Source organism: Mastomys coucha, unplaced genomic scaffold, assembly GCF_008632895.1.
Source record: "Mastomys coucha isolate ucsf_1 unplaced genomic scaffold, UCSF_Mcou_1 pScaffold13, whole genome shotgun sequence".
NCBI classification, from domain to species: Eukaryota; Metazoa; Chordata; class Mammalia; order Rodentia; family Muridae; genus Mastomys; species Mastomys coucha.
In genome coordinates, this window is record NW_022196895.1 from 73,214,518 (window position 1) to 73,233,076 (window position 18,559).

At 47.2% G+C, this 18,559-nt stretch overlaps 1 protein-coding gene and 1 non-coding gene across 2 annotated transcripts in view; both read left to right on the forward strand.

The window, feature by feature from the left end:
* Loxhd1 (lipoxygenase homology domains 1) overlaps positions 1-18,559 on the forward strand; it is a 164,155-nt gene that overhangs the window by 134,318 nt on the left and 11,278 nt on the right. Inside the window, exons 35-39 of the mRNA XM_031366253.1 lie at positions 1,034-1,208; positions 3,026-3,211; positions 13,790-13,960; positions 16,707-16,839; positions 17,861-18,019. Coding sequence (XP_031222113.1) covers positions 1,034-1,208; positions 3,026-3,211; positions 13,790-13,960; positions 16,707-16,839; positions 17,861-18,019 — 824 coding nt within the window. The remainder of the gene's footprint in view (positions 1-1,033; positions 1,209-3,025; positions 3,212-13,789; positions 13,961-16,706; positions 16,840-17,860; positions 18,020-18,559) is intronic.
* LOC116087836 lies at positions 2,641-2,747 on the forward strand. Its single transcript, XR_004117638.1, has one exon. It is a non-coding gene; the product is annotated as a U6 spliceosomal RNA (small nuclear RNA).

An 18,559-nucleotide genomic window follows, 5' to 3' on the forward strand; every position in this document is an offset into this window, starting at 1 on the left:
AACACACCACATACCACACACACACAGCCACAGGTTCAGCTTCGCCCAAGGAAAGGAGGTGTCTGTGTTTCTCATTACTGTTTGTATACCACCCTGATCTTGCAGGACCTTGACCCTGGGGACCAGAGGGTAGCCACTGTCACTCACTGTTATGGAGCCAAGGGCTCCCAGTGCACATCTCAGCTTGCTATGTTTTCGTGAAAACAGATGACACAGCTAACAATCCCACAGGCATGCCCCAGAGTCAAACGGACTGGCTCTGGTGTGGGGGGGCCCCCTTGTACATTGTGAGGCAGATTCCTGCAGCTGTGTGACAAAGCTCCAGAATTCAGGGGTGGGGCAGAAAAGTGGGAATGAAGGTGCCGGCAGGCCATGTGCCTCTGAAGACACCATAGGCTCTGACCTTGGCTGTCCTCAAGCTCCATCAGCTGTCACACAGCACTTTCCCCATGTGCACATGTCCCCATATGTAAATTTCCCTGTCCTACTTTGCTTAGGGCCACCTGTGACCTTCTCTAGTTTAAATAAGGTCATACCCCAAGACTTTGATGACGGGAACTTTAATATATACACTCAGGGTTGGTGGAACATGGCTTAATTGTAATACAAGTCCTGCACACTTGTCTGAAATAGGCTTCTCACCCCTCATCCACGCATGGCCATCTGTCCTGGTTCTCCTCAGGGTGCCCCTTCCTGTGTAGCCATTGTGCATTTTCACTGAGACAACAACATTGCATCCATGCCACCTGGCAAATGTCAGTGTCCTGCTCCCAAGCTGCCAATGTATTGATTAGTTCTGTTTTCTGCAAAACATTCAGCAAACGTTTTCTATACACCATTCTCTATTGCTTTGCTGTGGAAGCCTTTTTTCAGATAAATTCCCAATTTCCAGGTCCCATGGGACTTTCATCAGAGCACATAAACCGAGCCCTCCCCCACACCCACAAGTCTGAATCAGGGAGCTCGGGTGGGGGTTCAGGGACTGGCGCTCAGGTACCTCAGCAGAGTGCATTTCTACTCGGCCTTTCTCCAGATCCTGCTGAAGAACATGAACACGGGAGACCTAACCATGTTCTACTATGGGGACTGGCTGTCCCAAAAGAAGGGAAAGAAGACGCTGGTGTGTGAAATATGTGCAGTCATTGATGGAGAGGAGATGATGGAGTGGACATCCTACACGGTCTCAGTGAAGACCAGCGACATCTTGGGTAGGTCGTGGCCTGCTTCCTCTCCCCTCGCCCACCATAGTAAATCATGACTGGAGACGAGCTTCTCATCGGGGCATTTTCTTCACATAACCTTCTAACGCCAAACCATCTTCACTCTTTGGGGGTCAAAGTATTTTCTCACAGTGACGAAACCGGCTTCTTCTCTGTCCTCTCTGAGATATGGAGAGGACAGTGTCAGGGACACGGCCTTTGCTTGGCCCTGTCTTTGTCCTCTGCCTCTCACCCCAGTGCTGGGCACCTTGACACACTGTGCTTCATAGTCATCAGTATGTGACTCTGGCCTGGGGACTGAGGATGGAGATGGGACTCCAGGGACCCCATAAGTCTGACATTCTGGTGGAGCTAGCCCCACCATTAGGTGAAGCCAAGAGAGAGGCAGCCCAGATGCTTCCAGAGAGCCAGAATAGGGAGCCTTACCCATATAAGCTGAAGCAAGAGTTACAGGGGCATCCCAGATAAATGTCAAAGTCAAGTCCAGGAAGACAAACAGAGCCATCCCACTGACAGAATCCAGCCGGGAGGAAGTGCCTCCTACATTCCCTCCCCTAGCCAAGACTTCTGCCTCTCTGAAGCGATCAAGAAGAATCTGGCAGACTCATTCGCATTCACCATCGACGAGCTGTGGGTCATGACAGCTTACGCTTCTAACAGAGAAGTTTGCCAAAGAGTCGGCCATCCTGGCGGAAAGCTCAGGTGTAAGCGATGGCTCTGTAAATCTGGTAGAGTTCATTTCTAGAATGCTCCTCTTCCTTTTCACCTCATAGTGGACCTTCCTCTTTATTGTTCCCAGTTCTCAGTTGTCCACATTCTTTGAAGGTCCTCTTTTTATTCCTTCAGGGCGTGCTCTCAGACAGAGAATTAAGCTCATTGGTGCATCCCAAAGAAGTCCCGCCCCCACCCCCAGTCCTTCCAGGAGCTCTGGCTTCTCAGCTGTAGCCCACGCCTGTATGACGCACCTCCCCAGGAACAGGGGCACTTCTGTGCCAAGCATTCACGTGACTCTGACTGTGGTTAGACCAACAATAATTGCCACATGCAATGAGAAGGGGAGGGGTAGAATGGGATGTGTTGTAAGCGCTGGCCTTCACTTGCCAGGCCAAGGTTACCTGGTACGGCCAATGAGAAATGAATCTTAGCCAGGATGGGGCTTCTCAGCAGGACTGAGCCTGAGACAAGTTTACCCCAAGCATTAGACTCTTATCAGAAACCGAATATGATACTTGCCAGGATCGATATAGTGGTAGTGGCCGGATACGATGACGCTGGCAAGCTGTGCAGGGTACACAAGATTAATGTCAGAGTCTAATCATTCTGTCAAGCTTCTATATATTTTGTTGACTTCTGGGAAACACAGAAAATCACAAGGCAGCCTAAATGCTTCACTGCCTCAGTTTCTCAAGAACTGAAAGGCGTGCTCACTTCGGCAGCACATATACTCAAATTGGAACGATATAGAGACGATTAGCATGGCTCCTGTGCAAAGATGACACGCAAATTCATGAAGCGTTCCATATTTAAAAAAAAAGAAGAAGAAGAAGAACTGAAAGGCACAGGGCACAACTCTAACCTGAAAACCTATGACACATGTCTCTCAAAGCAGCTAGACCAGGCCAACTCGATGACTCCCTGCAACACCTAAGAGGCCCAGACCACTTCTGGCCTTCCTGACGCTACCCCAAGTCTCATTGACTCTAGGTGCTGTCACCGCATGCCTCAGTAGTCTGGGAAGAAGACCAGAGTGGAGGGCTTTATGGAGAAATGGCAGCTCCCAGAGCCTCACCTTGTGTATTTCCCAGGGGCGGGCACAGATGCCAATGTGTTCATCATCATCTTTGGGGAAAATGGAGACAGTGGGACCCTGCCCCTGAAGCAGTCAGCCAACTGGAACAAGTTTGAGCGGAACAACACGGACACCTTCAACTTTTCCGACATGCTGAGCCTGGGCCACCTCTGCAAACTGAGGGTCTGGCATGACAACAAAGGTAGCCTACTTCCTGAGACCAGGGTGGTAAAGAGTCTCCCTGGGGCAGTGCTCCCTGGCCCCATTTCTCTCCATAAGTAGACTCTGCCTACACCAGCAGGAAGGTGGTTCAGCCATGATTGCACCATTTGGCTGGTGTTCCGAGGCGGTTGTTATATCTGTGGCTTATTTCCTTCTGCTTTCTCCAGGGAGGATTAATGATTCCTTGTTTTTGCAATATCAGAGAATGGAGTCTACTTAATTCAGGCATAAAAATTAAGGGGAAAAAAGAGAATCCGTTGGGTCAGTAGCTCAAGTGTAGAATAATTGCTTAGCATGCACAAAGCACTGTGTTCTATGCCTAAAAGAGAGGAGTGGGGAAGAGGGAGAAAAAGAAGAAGGAAGGAAGGAAGGAAGGAAGGAAGGAAGGAAGGGAGGAAGGAAGTTTCACTAAGTCCACTTCCCATAGATTTCCTATCAGTATTATACTTTTTCTCTTATAATACTGAGTCTGAAGGTAGCTATATTCAGTTATAAATTTAAGCAGCATACAAGCTAAGTGAGAGCTTTACTTTTCAACCCCAAGGCACTTACAGATACTTTGTCCATTGGTATGTGGGGGTTTGTGACCCCCACATGCCTTTGAACACCGCTTTGCTCTCTGCAGGCCTCCCTTTACTCTGGCTTTCATCTGCAGCTCCTGTTTGATGTCTGAGTTGAAGGTTCATTTTCAGCCTTACCCACCTCCATGCTGGACACTTCTTCCACCTCCTCTCTAGTGTCCTGAGTCAAACCTAGCTTCCCCCAAGCTGTCTGCTCAAGGCCCTCTCCTGCCTCCTGCTGTCTCCTCACCTCCCACAGGCCTGTCCTGAGACTGCCTCGCTTTACCTCTTCAAATCCTGCTGCAGCTGATCGCTTATAAACCCAACTCAGCAGCTGGTTGTACTTCCGGAAGGAATGATGTCACTGACCTGTTTCAGCCTGAGGTCACAGTCAAAGCATTCCCATATGACAGTAAACTGGGGTAAGGCAGAGAAAACAGCTGCTCTTCAAAGCAGTAGCATAACTTCACAGTTCTCAGATTTCCTGCATCTATTGGGTCATTCATCCCCTGAACATCTATGTGTTCTTGGTAGGCCTGGAACCCTGTGAGGTAGGAAGAAATGCAAACATTGGATTGCTCAGTGTGCTTTGTGATATTGTATTACAAAATCATGATAGTGGCTCTCTAACCAAAGAACATAGAGGCCTTAGGATGTCCACCTCAGGACCACAGAGCAGCAAATGAACCAGCCAGCAGTCAGTCAGCAATCAGAAGTCAGTCAGCAATCAGCAGTCAGTCAGCAGTCAGCAATCAGCAGTCAGCAGTCAGTCAGCAGTCAGTAAGAATTCTGGTGTTGTTTTGACCCACCATGTCCATCCTGCAGGTCATAATTCTGCACCTTGATTGTCTCCATGACAGAGAGCCAGGAAGGAAGCTGACAGTGTGAGGAAAGCATCCTCTAGCTGCTTGCTTTCTATCAGGTGTCCAGGTAGGAGCCTTGTCCAGACAAAGTGCAGTGCTTAGCAGCTCGTCTGTCTCACTTGTCACTGGGACAAAATATCTGACATAATCAGGCAAGGGAGGGAGGATTTATTCTGGGTCAGTGTTGGAATTTCCAGTCCACGGTCAGCCAGTTCCCTTGCTTCTGGGATCTGGGGAGGCAGATTATCATGGAGGAAGGACCTGGCTGAGGAAAGTTGCTTATCTCAGAGCATCCCAGAGAAGCAGAGAGGAACACAGGAAGGGGCCTAAGATCTTCCCTTTCAACAAAGACTTCCCCGGGGCCCCAGTTCATCAGGTGCCTGCTGCAGAGAACCTGCTTCAGGGCCTGTTGCTTAGGGGAAAGAGTGTCAAGTCCACGGGGACAAAGGAAGACACAGCAAACCAGATACAGTTCCACTCAGTGTCAGGGAAGCAGCTAACTGCTACACATTACATACAACAAGGCTGAATGGTCCAGTAATGGTGCTTAAAATGGTATTAATATTTTATAGCTTGGGTCTCCACAGCCCTGAACTCAGTCTTTTGAGGTCCAGGGGACAAAAAGGAGCCATTCTCTAAGCTTGAAAAAGGGAAACAATCCAGGGGTAATAGGCAGCATTGACTGGCTTTGCCTCCCACTCTGGACTTGCCATGTAATTCCAGCCACAGGTACATCTGCCTTGTATCCTGCCATAACTGAACTTCCCTACCTCTGCTTAGAAAGTGCTTTTTATGTCTTCACCTTTTCATGAAAACTTATTGTCCAGCCATACATGAATTCTGTCCCCTCCCAACAGTTGGCTTATGTGTGACTGAATTCTGTCTTCTTCACATGACTGTCTTAATTGTTGTTCCCTATTTTGATAAAACACCACGACTAAGAGCAACTTAGGGAAAAAAGAGTTTATTTTGTCTTTAGTTCTACATCACAGTCTACCACCTAAGGAATTAAGGGAACTTGGAGGCAGGAACTGATGGAGAGCTCATAGAGAGGTGCTGCTTACCATCTTGCTCCCTATAGCTTGCTGAACCTGTTCTCTAATAGTACGCAGACCACAAGCCAAGGAGCAGCACCACCCGTAGTGAACTGAACCCATCCACATCAATCATCAATCAAGAAAATAGACCATAGCCCTCAGCCTAGTCTGTTGATGACATTGTCTCAGTTGAGGTTTCCTCCTCTAAAGTGACTCTATCTTGTGTCAAGTTGACACAAAACCAGCCAACACACTTGAGTTTTAGCTCCGTGAGTTCCACTGCCTTGACTTTTCCTTGATGCCAACCCACTACCTGTGATATAACAGGGGACTAATATAGTTTAATAGTATTTAATTACATCTTTCTTCAGGACTCTCAAACCATTACTTTTATTTCACGCCTTCGCCATATATTCAATTTCCTCCAGGGCTAAAGATTTTCTTGTGCCTTGATTGAAGTGGGGAGCTGACCATAAACCACAGCTGAGCTCATGACTGAACCCTCTAGATGGCTACATCCCTTCTCCAGATAGTTATTGTGTGCATATCTGGACTCTCTTGGTTTTCTTGGCATATATTTTGCTGTGCAAAAACCTGACACCCAATTATCCAGTTTCTTCTCATCACTGTCAAAACCCTGCAGAAGGAGATCGTTCAGCACTGTGGACAGCGCCAGCCCCTCTCCACACAGTAGCTAAAGGCTGTGCGCGGCTGTTAGATTCCAGAAGCCCCACAGAGCTTGACACTGACTCCTGGTCTGATGGCCTGGGCCCTATGGTGACTCTTGGATACAAACAAATTCTGAGTTGTTGTTGTGATCCTTGTTCCCATGTAGGCAGAGAGAAGTGGGTATCCTTTCCAGGCATACTTTGGCCCAAAAGCCAGGTAATACCATGGGGCAGGTAAACCTATATGGTTGGGATGCAAATCCCGAGAAGAGCCTCAGCTCAATTCCTCTCTCCAGTAGCTTTCTCTTCCAAGGATGGAGATGCAGATGCTCATACAAGGCTGCTAAGCATGTCTTTGATACCTTTCTTTGCCACACTTTCCTCATATTAAAAATCTCATCCTAGGCTGGTTAGATGGCTCAGCAGGTAAGAGCACTAACTGCTCTTCCAAAGGTCCTGAGCTCAAATCCCAGCAACCACATGGTGGCTCACAAGCAATCTGTAATGAGATCTGACGCCCTCTTCTGGTGCATCTGAAGACAGCTGCAGTGTACTTACATATAATAGTAAATAAATCTTTTAAATAAATCTCTTCCAATTCCATCTAGCTCTTGGACAAAAAAAAAAGTGTAAATGCATGAATTCTGTCTGAAATTCTTCCTCTAGAAGATAAATAATTCTAGATAAAGATATTAATGAGTCTACAAATGTTTGGCTAACTTAAATCATAGTGTTCTTCTCATCCCTGGATCTGCTTGGGGGAGTGTTAAATTGGTTTAAAAAAAAATAGACCTTCTGGAGGTGTGTTTAATCTAGAGAAAAACTTTTGAATGCACAGAGAAGTGAAGGAAACGCGACATCAGCTCCCACCTGTCTGTCACCTCGGTTCAAAAGTCATTGCACCTTACCACATCAACTTAACTGCTTGACTTCATGCCCTTCTCTGATTGCCAGAGAATATGGAGCTAAATCCTAAGTTTTAGGCCACTTCACTCCCAACACGCTCACACTTAGTGTGTTTCTCTTTTGGAAATGGACTTTTTTTTTTTCCTTTCTGTAAAACCACACCACCATCATCACAGTTCACAACGATTCCATTTTTACTGTATAACACACTTTTCCAGTGTATGTAGTAGGCAAGCTTACTTGTAAATGTATATGGGGTACACGGGAGAGCGTGCTGAATGCTGAAGAAATGCTGTGTATTGATTTGGTGAGAGGTAGGAAGAGGTCTTGCTCCCACTAGCGCTGATACCTAATTCCGGATTTAGCACTTTCGAGACTGGTTGCCCCATTGTAAATTTCCTTCACAACTATCTAACGGCTTCATCTGGTGATGACCAATTAGAATTGCAATGTGCTGCTGTAATTCTATCATTTCTTTTCCACTTACCAGCTACGGGTTTTCTTTTTTAAAAATTGTCCCTGCGGCTATTTGCTTGCCACAGAATACAGTTTGAAGAAGAAAAATCAAGATAAATGATTAATGATTCTACTTAATTTTAATTACCAGATAGCTTTTATAGTACTGAACAAATTGTAATCATGTTTATTTTCTAATCCATCTTGCTTTTCTTGCTTCCTCTGGCTAAATGAACACTCTGCTTAGCAAAGAATTCTTAACCACAAAATGATTGACAGTTTTTGAATAATGTAAGTCCATAGAAGTAAGAAGGACCTCAGAAATGCTCATAGGAATGCTACAGTGTGCTCACTTAGGCAAACAACACTGAGACCCAAATTCATATCTGCCAACTCCCAGGGCGTTACCTGGGACAGCCTCTGATGAGACTCTTGTGCACAATAGCGAGAAAGACAATAGCGAGAGTCTTGTATTCTTCCATATCCAGGGCTCTCTGATGGCTCTGTAGCTCACTTCAAACCACCCATGATCTTGCTGAGGAAATGTGAGTCACCCATATGGGCTTTTAACTTCTTGTGGGTTATTTTTAGGGAAGGTGTTGCTTGGTGAAGCGAATCTTTCTACCTGAGAAGAATCTCAATGGTTTGCACTGGATAAAAATACTGACAGTTGACTTTTTGATAGTGAAAATAATTTATCGCTTCTATGATCATTGAATACTAAGTAATATAATTAAGAGGTTGTAAGACACCCTGAAGTTGGAGAAGTCAGACTCAAATATAAAAATAGTCTTAAAAGAGTTAAGGCACAGTCACAGCCTCAGTACAAAGAATTCTCTGGATATCAGGGCTCATGGCCAGCGGAATGGACATGTTATGGTTTGAATCTGAAACATCCCCAAGAGCTTACGTCTTAAAGACTCTCCAGCTAGCAGCACCATTTTGAAGGTTGTAGAGCCCTCAAGAAATGGGACCTTGCTGGAGGAAATAGGGGCTGCTGTCATTTTTTTTCTGGGTCTGCCATCATATGAGAGTCTATTACACTTTACTGCAGTGTGAACCCCAGCAGGATGCTGGGAGTATCTTATCCCCTGAAGCAATGAGCCCAAATTAACTCTTCCTTCCATACCTGTCAGGTCTTAGGGTCATAGTGATGATCAGAGTAACGAATGCACCTGCACAAGGAACCATGGGGGCGTGGGAGCAGCAGAGAAGCTCCGAGGCAATGAGAGCCGTGCTGTGCAGGGAACACGTAGGAACTGAGCATAGGAAAAATGGCTTGGAGGCATCATGAGGAGGAAGGAGATGCCGAATGGATGCCTGGTGGATCCATTTCACAATGGCCGATTGAAACAGGCTAAAGGAAGCACAGAGCCCACACAGAGCCCTTCATCACACCAGACGTAGAAAGGCGTTAGACGCGTGGGCAATAAGTAACATAAGGAAGTCCAAATTGCTGCTAGCCCAGCCCCCCATTTAGCCTGTCACCTCCTGTCTAGGATACTGGGACCATAGCAGTTTAGAGTCGCTAGGCCTTTTACTGAAAGTGAATTTAGGTCATTTGGAATATACCAATCAATAGCACTGGGACAGACCGTTCCTCCTACGTAAGGATCTAAATTCCTGTTCTAAAACTACACCAACACTGATTTCCCATTCTTTCCTCTTCATGTTTGATGTGGACTCAGGCATGTAATAATAATGTTAATAATAATGATAGTTTTTACTTTAAAATTATTATTTTCTATTTTATACATTTATTATTATTACTATTACTATTACTACTATTCTTATTATAAATATACCAGGTGAGGCCAGTCTCTCGATCTCAGAGGGTTATCACCTCATTGCCAGAGACAGCCAAAACAATATACAATAACGTGAAAACAGAGTGATTTCAGAATCAAGCGAGGGAGTACCAGGAGACTGGACGCAAGTATTGACGCCTGAGGACATCCTACAAACAGAGCACTTTCCCAGAGACCTCAGCAACGAGCCAGCATTGGCATCTAGAGCCTGGGCCTGGTCGGTTCAGACAATGGTGAAACAAGACTGTCAATCATGGGTCAGAAGTGCAGTGTAGGTGGGACATAGCAAGTGAGGTTGTGAGTAGCTTGGAGTCAGAGTAGAGAAGCAGAACCTGGTGCCGGTCTATGCACTTCTCCGAGAGAGCAGCCTGTGGGTTTTTCTTAGACGGAGGAGAAGCCACTAGAGGGTTTATGAGGCAAAATATGATTTGTGACTTTAAAAGATCACTGTGATACACAGGGCGTTTCTAAGGGCATGGTGCTCGGGATCAAACGTCTGAGGAGTCTGGTAGCTTTGCAGGAGCAGGGACAAGGTAAGCCGCTTGTGGTCTGTGCAGCTCCGATAAATAATGAGACACACACCAGCCTTCGACTGCGGTGAACTATGTGGAGCCCTTGCTTTCTGTGTGCAAGAGCACGGGGACACCGAAAGGGAGACTTTGCAAGAAGCGAGTTCTCTAACAACTGGTTTCAGGTGTTCTCCAGTGAATCTGGGCGACATCAAACTGCTCAAGGCTGCCGCCTGCTTCCACTTTCACGTTGGGTAAACTTGAGTGGCACAAAAGGTTAAGTTAGTCTCTGTCAGCCACACTCTTCATTTCCAAAGGAGGACAGGAAAACTGCAGAGAATGCAAGGTGTCTTTTATGGAAAGACAGTTGGGAATTGTCTGTTGTTTAGTGGAAAGAGTTGCATTGCTGAATTCTAACTGGAAAGGGAAATTGGGTATGGGGTGAGACACCCACACCCACCCACCCACCCACACACACACACACACACATACACACACACACACACTGCTCATGGCATAGCGTAGGGCGAGGGACAGCCCAGTATCTCTTACATTTGGATCTCTTTCGACACAATCAACCCATGTGTCTTCTCTTCTCCACTGCTGCTCCTTCTCTGTTCTAAGGAGAAGCCTTGAGAAAAAGGCTCTGACCATCTCATTCCAACATTGCCATTCTGCATGCGTGGAGGCTTGAAGGTTTGGGATCAGTTTCATGGTGCTACCAGGGACTGTCTCTGATGTAGTCAACCTGTAAACTTACAGACGGGGACTGGCCCTAATTTTCAGAAAACTCGAAAAGATTTATCAAGTACAAAAGCAGGTCCATAAATAAAGTAACTCAGCCTGCTGCTTTGTAACAGCCATGAATAAACTAACCCACCTCGAGGCTGTGTAACAGCCATGAATAAGCTAACCCACTTCGAGGCTGTGTAACAGCCATGAATAAGCTAACCCACCTCGAGGCTGTGTAACACCTTCTCATTGTTTGCTTCTCCAGCAAAGATCTGATTTCACAAAACCCAAAAACTACAGCCAACACCAAAGGCCTTTGAAAAAAACCTTATGGAAACCAACCCTAAACCCATGAAACAGTACAAACTATTGCCATTGCTAATTTGATGCTAAGCCCCTCCTTTGAAAACACCTTGAGTCATTTAAGGCTCAGAGAAATCAAGCTAGTACTAACTTGGAGCCTTCTTCCTCAATGGCTAGTTTTTATAATATCAGAAGGCACTGTGTTGGGAAAGAAAAGTCAGCATTTGTCTTACCCAGTTGTAAGATATAACAATGACTTGTCTGGCGTGATATGCCCATTTCTACAATCATGACACAAGTGTTTTGAGGATAACCAATGGTTTTTTTGTTTTGTTTTTTAACAGGTAGAATCATACTAGAATTCTGTCCCCTGGAATTTTATTAACATTCTAAAGAATGTTTTTCAAAGAAAGATCACTGGGATGTGTGCTTTAAAAATCTGGAAAGATGCTGGGAAAAAAATAAAGGTAGTTGTAGACAAAAGGAAGGCCTCAAGTAAGTGCGTACTGGAATCTTTAGCAACCACGGAAGCCGAGGAAAAAACTCAGAGCACTTGAGACGCAGATGTAGTAGCAGCTCTGTGGGTTCGAGGGCAGCAAGGTCTTCAACAGGGAGCCCCATTCTTGAAAGATCAACCAATGGTTTTTTGATTAGATTTAAAACCTACTCCACAAGACAAAACTGTGATACTGAGCCAAGAACCCATGGCTGGGCAGGTTATAGGACCTAGGGGCAAATTTTGCTTAATGGGCATACTATTAAATTGCTCCTTAAATATTGTCTTTATACCAACAGATTAGTAAATCTCTCAACCTTCATAAGAGAAGCACCTTTTTACAGGACATGCTGATTAATTCAGAGACTCACAGCCAGTCACAGTGCATAGGAAATGCAGAGTCCTCAAAATTAATGTGACAGCTAGGCCACACCACTACCTCCAAGGCTCAAGGATTGCCATAGAAGGTGGAGAAAGGAGATTGTAAGAGCCAGAAGTAATAGAAGACTTCTGTGAAACACTACCTTATGCGTATGACAGGGATGTCTCACATGAACTCACAGTGGATGTGGTTTCATGCATAAGACCTGTACAAGAGCAAGCCGGCCAAGACCCCAGTGTGGATTAGGAGGGGCTGAGTACTCCAGGGCTATGAGTTATTAGTGTGTGCTAGGGGAGAGAGACCCGGTTAGCTTCACACTCAGCCCCTGATCAGGCTACCTGTGTTCCAGTGCATGGACCCACAACCCATTTGCATAGTGGAAGCACTAAGCATGCTCAGTGGATTTAGGAAAGACCATGAAGGTGAGAGGAGATATGTCTCGGAGTGTGAAGAGGGGATGTCAGAGCGTTCGTAATAGATGCAATGGGGATGGGCTTGATCAAAAGTACTTTATATTTGTGTATGAGGCTCTCAAGCAATGTCTATTTAAAAGTTGGGATAATGCCAGCATATCTATCCCAGCCATGCACTTGGCATCAGCACCCTGGAATCTATAACACTTTTAGGTACTCTTAGGAGTTGAGGCAGGATCTCTAGAGGTATTGCTTTGGTCTGATCTGAGAGAAAGGCCTCGTCAGGACAGTGGAACTGCCTCTGGAGCCCCGGGTGGCCTGAGAGAGAGGAGTGTGGGAGTGACTGAGGCCCACTGTGTGCTGTTGTGAGGCCATCTCATGGATATGTTATGAGTAGCAAACACGACCATCTAGCCCACCAGAGCACTGGGGCTGCTCTCTCTGAGAGACCCACGGTGCTCCACATTCTTGAGGAGTTTGTGTGACAGAAGCAGTACTAAGTCCCACACAGCTATCCCAGCCAACCCACGTTGCCAGCTCTGCTGTAGTAGGGACCCATTTGAGAAAAGCCCTGACAGTTACAACAGAGCAGACATGTGCTCATGATCAGCCCAAGGTGTGCCAAATTCAGGAGCACAGCCCAGGAAACGGCAGCTCCTAAGCCCTTCAAGACTGCTGAACAGTTCAGCCCAGAACCCCGACACAAACCATCTTTACTCATCCAGCATTCATTGAGCAACAGTAGTCTGCCAGCTCTACGGCTGAGCCCTAGGGAAACAAACTTTATCAAGAGCCAGTGTATTATTCACATACATAAATAATAGCAACGTAAATCTGAAGTCTTGAAACTGGAAATTCAGGAATTCATTCCTGAATCAGCCTCTAGAGTGGAGGGGAACATCGGGGAAGGCTTCCTGGTGGAGCGGATACCTGAGCTGATCCCGAAGGATCATTGACAAGAGCTTGGTGGACACAGGTCAGGAAGCCATCCTTCAGCTAAGGGTCTTAGGTCTAGAAAAGCTCCAACAGGAATCCAGTGGAAGCCATAAGCCTTTTGGTCCCTGTTGAACGATTCCCAGCAGGAAAGTTTGAGACAGGGAAGTAGTGGAGCGTCTTGGAGCTCACAACTGAGGTCTCATGCACAAGAACTCTAAGCACTTTGCAAAGACCCCTGTGTTCCTCAAATTGGTCTAACTGGTCGCTTCATCAACAAGACCAACCAAGAAACTGTGTGGTGCTAATATGTTGATGGAGGGGCTACCTTAATAGCAGGGGGTTGAAAAATCCCCTTTCAATCAGGTTTTAATTGAAAAAAACCACAGAGAGGACAATAAACTTGTCCAGGGTCAAACAGCTGTGCATGGAAGAAGAGATGTCTTGACAGGGAGAGGGGGCACTTTCCACTCAAATTACTCTCTTCCACAGGGATATTTCCCGGGTGGCACCTGAGCTACATTGATGTGAAGGACAATTCCCGTGACGAGACCTTCCGCTTCCAGTGTGACTGCTGGCTGTCCAAGAGTGAGGGTGACAGACAAACGCTCCGAGACTTCGCATGTGCCAACAACGAGATCCGTGATGAGCTGGAAGAGACTAGTATGTAGCAGGGCTGTGTGGACCCAGCCCACTGTGACATGGGGCTGACTTATCTAGTTGAGGGAAGGCTGGCTCAAGGAGGTAGGGGATGGACTGGGAATGATGGATGGTTCCATGCGCCTGCAGGTGAGATTACCCAGTAAACTCGCTAACAGTGAATTCTTAGAACTGCTAAGACACTCATAGCCTTGAATCACGAATATTCATGAAGGAAAACCCACTGGGGACAGGCTTGCTCTGACCCAAGGGCCAGGCCAGGCTGGGCAGGGCGGGTGTGAAGCTCTCTCTGCTACTTTTATGTCACAGACTATTCAAATCGATGCCTGTGATGACGGAGGCCAACCCAGAGTTTCTAGAAACACAAGTCAGGGAGAGTGGGGGTCCTGATAGCTACTGCCTCCCACGGAGGATACAGAGAAGAGATGCATGAGCAGTTCCTGAGGTGAAGGACCACCAAAGCTTTCGAAGATAATTCTTTAGTACCCAAGCCAGTATCTAGGCCCAGTGGATTAGAGGGAAACTCGGAAGGCAGAGCCTGATTGGAGAAGGGATTTTTCAACCCCAGTTATTAAGGCAAACACACACACACACACACATACACACACACACACACCTCAGCATCTTAGCACTGTAGTTTCTTTTTTGTGTCTGCAGTGTCTAGTCCAGTGTGGGAAGAAGGTTGGATGTTTCCCACAGTGTGATTTAGGGGCCCAAGCTCTTTCCACTTGTGTCTTTTCTGTCTCTAAGCAGTAAAATATTTGATGCCAACCAGAAGCACACTTTTCTTCCCTGTTGTTCTTCCATGGCTGTCAAGTGCTTGTCTGAAGACTGCCCACCTGTTTATTCTACATGCATAAGGACCAACACAGACAAACATTTAATGTGCACTCCTGTATGCTGGCTCCATCCCTGAGATGGATGACAGATGTCCTGAAGCTTCTGTGTCCTCCCTCGAATCCTTCCCTCTGCCTGAGAATTGCCCTCCAGCTCCTGCTCATTGTACCACAGCTGCCTTCCAATACCAAGCCCAGGGCTTCCTTCCTCATGAGGCTTCTTTGATTGGTCCATGTCTTAGTCAGGGTTCCTATTCCTGCACAAACACCATGACCAAGAAGCAAGTTGGAGAGGAAAGGGTTTATTCAGCTTGCACTTCCACATTGCTGTTCATCACCAAAGGATGTAAGGACTGGAACTCACACAGGACAGGAACCTGGAGGCAGGAGCTGTTGCAGAGGACATGGAGGGGCGCTGCTTACTGGGTTGCTTCCCCCGGCTTGTTTTCTTATAGAACCCAAGACTACCAGCCCAGAGATGGCACCACCCACAATGGGCCCTCCCACCCTTGATCACTAACTGAGAAAATGCCCCACAGCTGGATCTCATGGAGGCATTTCCTTAAGGGAAGCTCCTTTCTCTGTGATAACTCCAGCTTGTGTCAAGTTGGCACACAGAACCAGCCAGTACAGTCTACTTAGCTATTCATTCCTTCCTTCAGTGACTATTTACTGACATGAGGGTGACAGACTTAAAGACATGGGTCAATAATTAAGAGCACGTGTCACTCCTGCAGAAGGCCAAGGTTCTGTTTCCAGCATTCTCATGGTGGTTCATACCTGTCTGTAACTACAGGATCCGGCACCTCTTCTAGCATCCTCAGACACTGCATGTACATGGTACATAAACATGCATAAACATAAAATAAAAATAAATTAATTTAAAAATTATATATGATATATTCTTTACTGAGGGCTCACCTTGGCACTGTCCTTTGGCAGTTTGGAATTTAGTAATGTAACTCTACCTTTGTGGAGCCTGCACTCACTTAGGAAAGGGGAGGAGGTACGATGGACAATAGTGAATAAATGAGATTTTATAGAGTGTTTGAAGATGGTGAGAACAAGAGGAAATAGCAGAGGCAAGGCAGACAGGAAGTGTGGCAAGGGACCAGGCCACCACTTTAATTAGGGCATTGGCATAGCATCCCTAAGATGCTATAGACATAAGCAAATGGAGGGGAGGAGGTAGGGGACATGCTCAAGTGGAGAGGAGGGGACATGCTCAGGTGGAGAGGAGGGGACACGGCAGAGCTCCAAGTGGGAGCTAGGATGTCAGAGGCTGGAGAAAGAGCAAGTGCTAGGAGCTGAGACAGGCAGAGGCATGGTGGCAGCCTGGCCCTTATGAATAGTCAGTGCTGGGCTAGATGTCTGGGGCTAGAAAGGGAAACCTAGTCACCAGTCTGGTACTCCTGACACTTGGCACCCCTTAGATGAAGGCTGCTGGAGAGATGCGAGCGCAATCACGCTGGCGAGAGCGAGGCAGGGACTTACTGTGAGGTTGGTGATTGTGGAGTGGGGCTGTGTGCTAGAGCAAGTTCAAGGCTCCCTGGGGCCCTTAGCCTGCTGGGTCTTTGCATTGTGCTTTGTGTAGCCAGACCTGCCTCTCTTCCCTCGTCTTCTGGGCATGTGGTTCCTATGTTGCATTTCAGTTTAGTGGCTCATCCAGCTGTGAGAACCAGACCCTAACATCTACCTCCTGCCTCCTGTATGGCTGCTACATTCCTGTATCTGTCAGCAAAGAGTTTGCTGTCCCAGAGTCACCAGCTCCACTTCAGTGCCCCGGTGCAAGGCTCACCTGCCTCCTAACCCAGGCTGTGGACTAAAGCCAGAGAAAAGTCCCAGAGGGAGGGACCGTCTGGTGACAGGTGGCTGCTTCCTGCTGCTGACCCTCTCCCACCTCCTCCCTGCAGCCTACGAGATTGTCATAGAAACAGGCAACGGAGGCGAAACCAGAGAGAACGTCTGGCTCATCCTGGAAGGCAGGAAGAACAGATCCAAGGAATTCCTTGTGGAAAATTCTTCCAGACAGCGGGCCTTTCGGAAGTAAGAGGAAGGGTGCTCAATGCAATGGGGGAGGGTGGGGAAGGCAAGCCTGAGACCTTCGCTTGAGTACCTACTGTGTGTCAGGCCTGCGATTCCCTTGAAAGTATTATCGCACACCCCAACCCAGAGCTTTCTCCCTGTTTGTTCTGGGAGGCCTCTGGCTGTGTTCACGTCGTCTCTGTTCCTGCCAGAACTACAAGATCCCCACATCCCACCCCAATTCGTCCCCCTTATCTTAGCCCATTCAAGCTGCCATAGGAAACAGTCGCTTAGGGATAACTGAAATCTCTTTCTCATGTTCTCGAAACTACTGGCAGAGTTAGTGTCTGGTGACACGTGCCTCCCGGTTCTCAGATGGGGTCCTCTCACTGTGTCCTCCTACATCAGAAAACTGCAGAAGCCCCTGGAGCTTGTTTTATACGATTCCATTCACAAAGGCTCTACCCTCGTTGCCTAACCACCATCCAAAGACCCAGCTCTAAACTCCATCTCATGGGATTAGGTTTCAACGTGCAGACTTGGCGGGATGCCCCATTCTGTTTACGACGACCTTTTACTCCCATGCTCCTTCCATGAGGACAGAGTCTGAGTTTCATAGACTAGTGCTGACAGACCGCCAGAGACAGTGCACTCCTTCCCATTGCCATGCCCTCATGGATTCAAATTCCATCCGAGAAGACTCCCCAATACCTGACTTGTAAGATTTTTCAAAAACAAAGTGTCTTTATTAGAAGGTTCCTCCTTCTCCTCCTACCTCGGCATCTCCCAAACCAGCTCCTTACCATCTTCCAAGTTCCAGCCTGTGTGATGACATTGCCGTTCACATGCTGGGAGCAGGATGCTGGTAGGACTTTTCACTGTCATCATCTTGATTTAAAACTAGCCTGAATCCCTCAAGGGATGCTAGGCTGAGGACAAACCCTGCCTTCCATGCCACTCTGGGATACTGTGGCCTTTTCCTAAATACGTACTGCATCAACAGGCATAGGCAGCTCATTGATCACGCCTTTGTTTCCTGTAGGGGGACCACAGACACGTTTGAGTTTGACAGCATCTTCTTAGGAGATATTGCCTCCCTCTGTGTGGGCCACCTGGCCAGGGAGGACAGGTTCATCCCCAAGAGAGAGCTCGTCTGGCACGTCAAGACGATCACCATCACCGAGATGGAGTATGGCAATGTGTATGTATAGAGCCGAACCCGGGGTGCAGTGTGAACCTCGACCACGCGTGCGTGAGAAGACAGTGTGTGTCCTTCAAGGCCAAGGTGATCCTAGCCATGAGTGTAAGCCTAGAAGTCAGGACAGGAAGAAGCAGCAGTCATGTGCCCGAGCAGAGGTTCGCCACCTTCATGCCACTAGATTCCTTCTGTTGTGGTGACCATAAAATTATTTTTGTTTCCACTTCAAGACTTTAGTTTTGCTACTGTTATGAATTGCAGTATAAACGCCTGTGTTCTCCAATGGTCTTAGGGGCCCCTGGGAAAGGGCCATTCAATCACCCCAAAGGGGTCCCAGTCCACAGGGTGAGAAGCACTGTGCCAGAGCTGTCTGAACTATGTGTCTATTAGCAGAGATGGGGTTAACTGGGTGACCCTAGGGGTCTTCTCAATCCAAGATTTCCTTATGAGAACAGCAAGAAAGGTGCATAGTGGAGCCTTTCTTGCCTGCCTCCCTCCCTCCCTTCCTCCTTTCCTCCCTCCCTCCCTCCCTCTGTTCCTCCC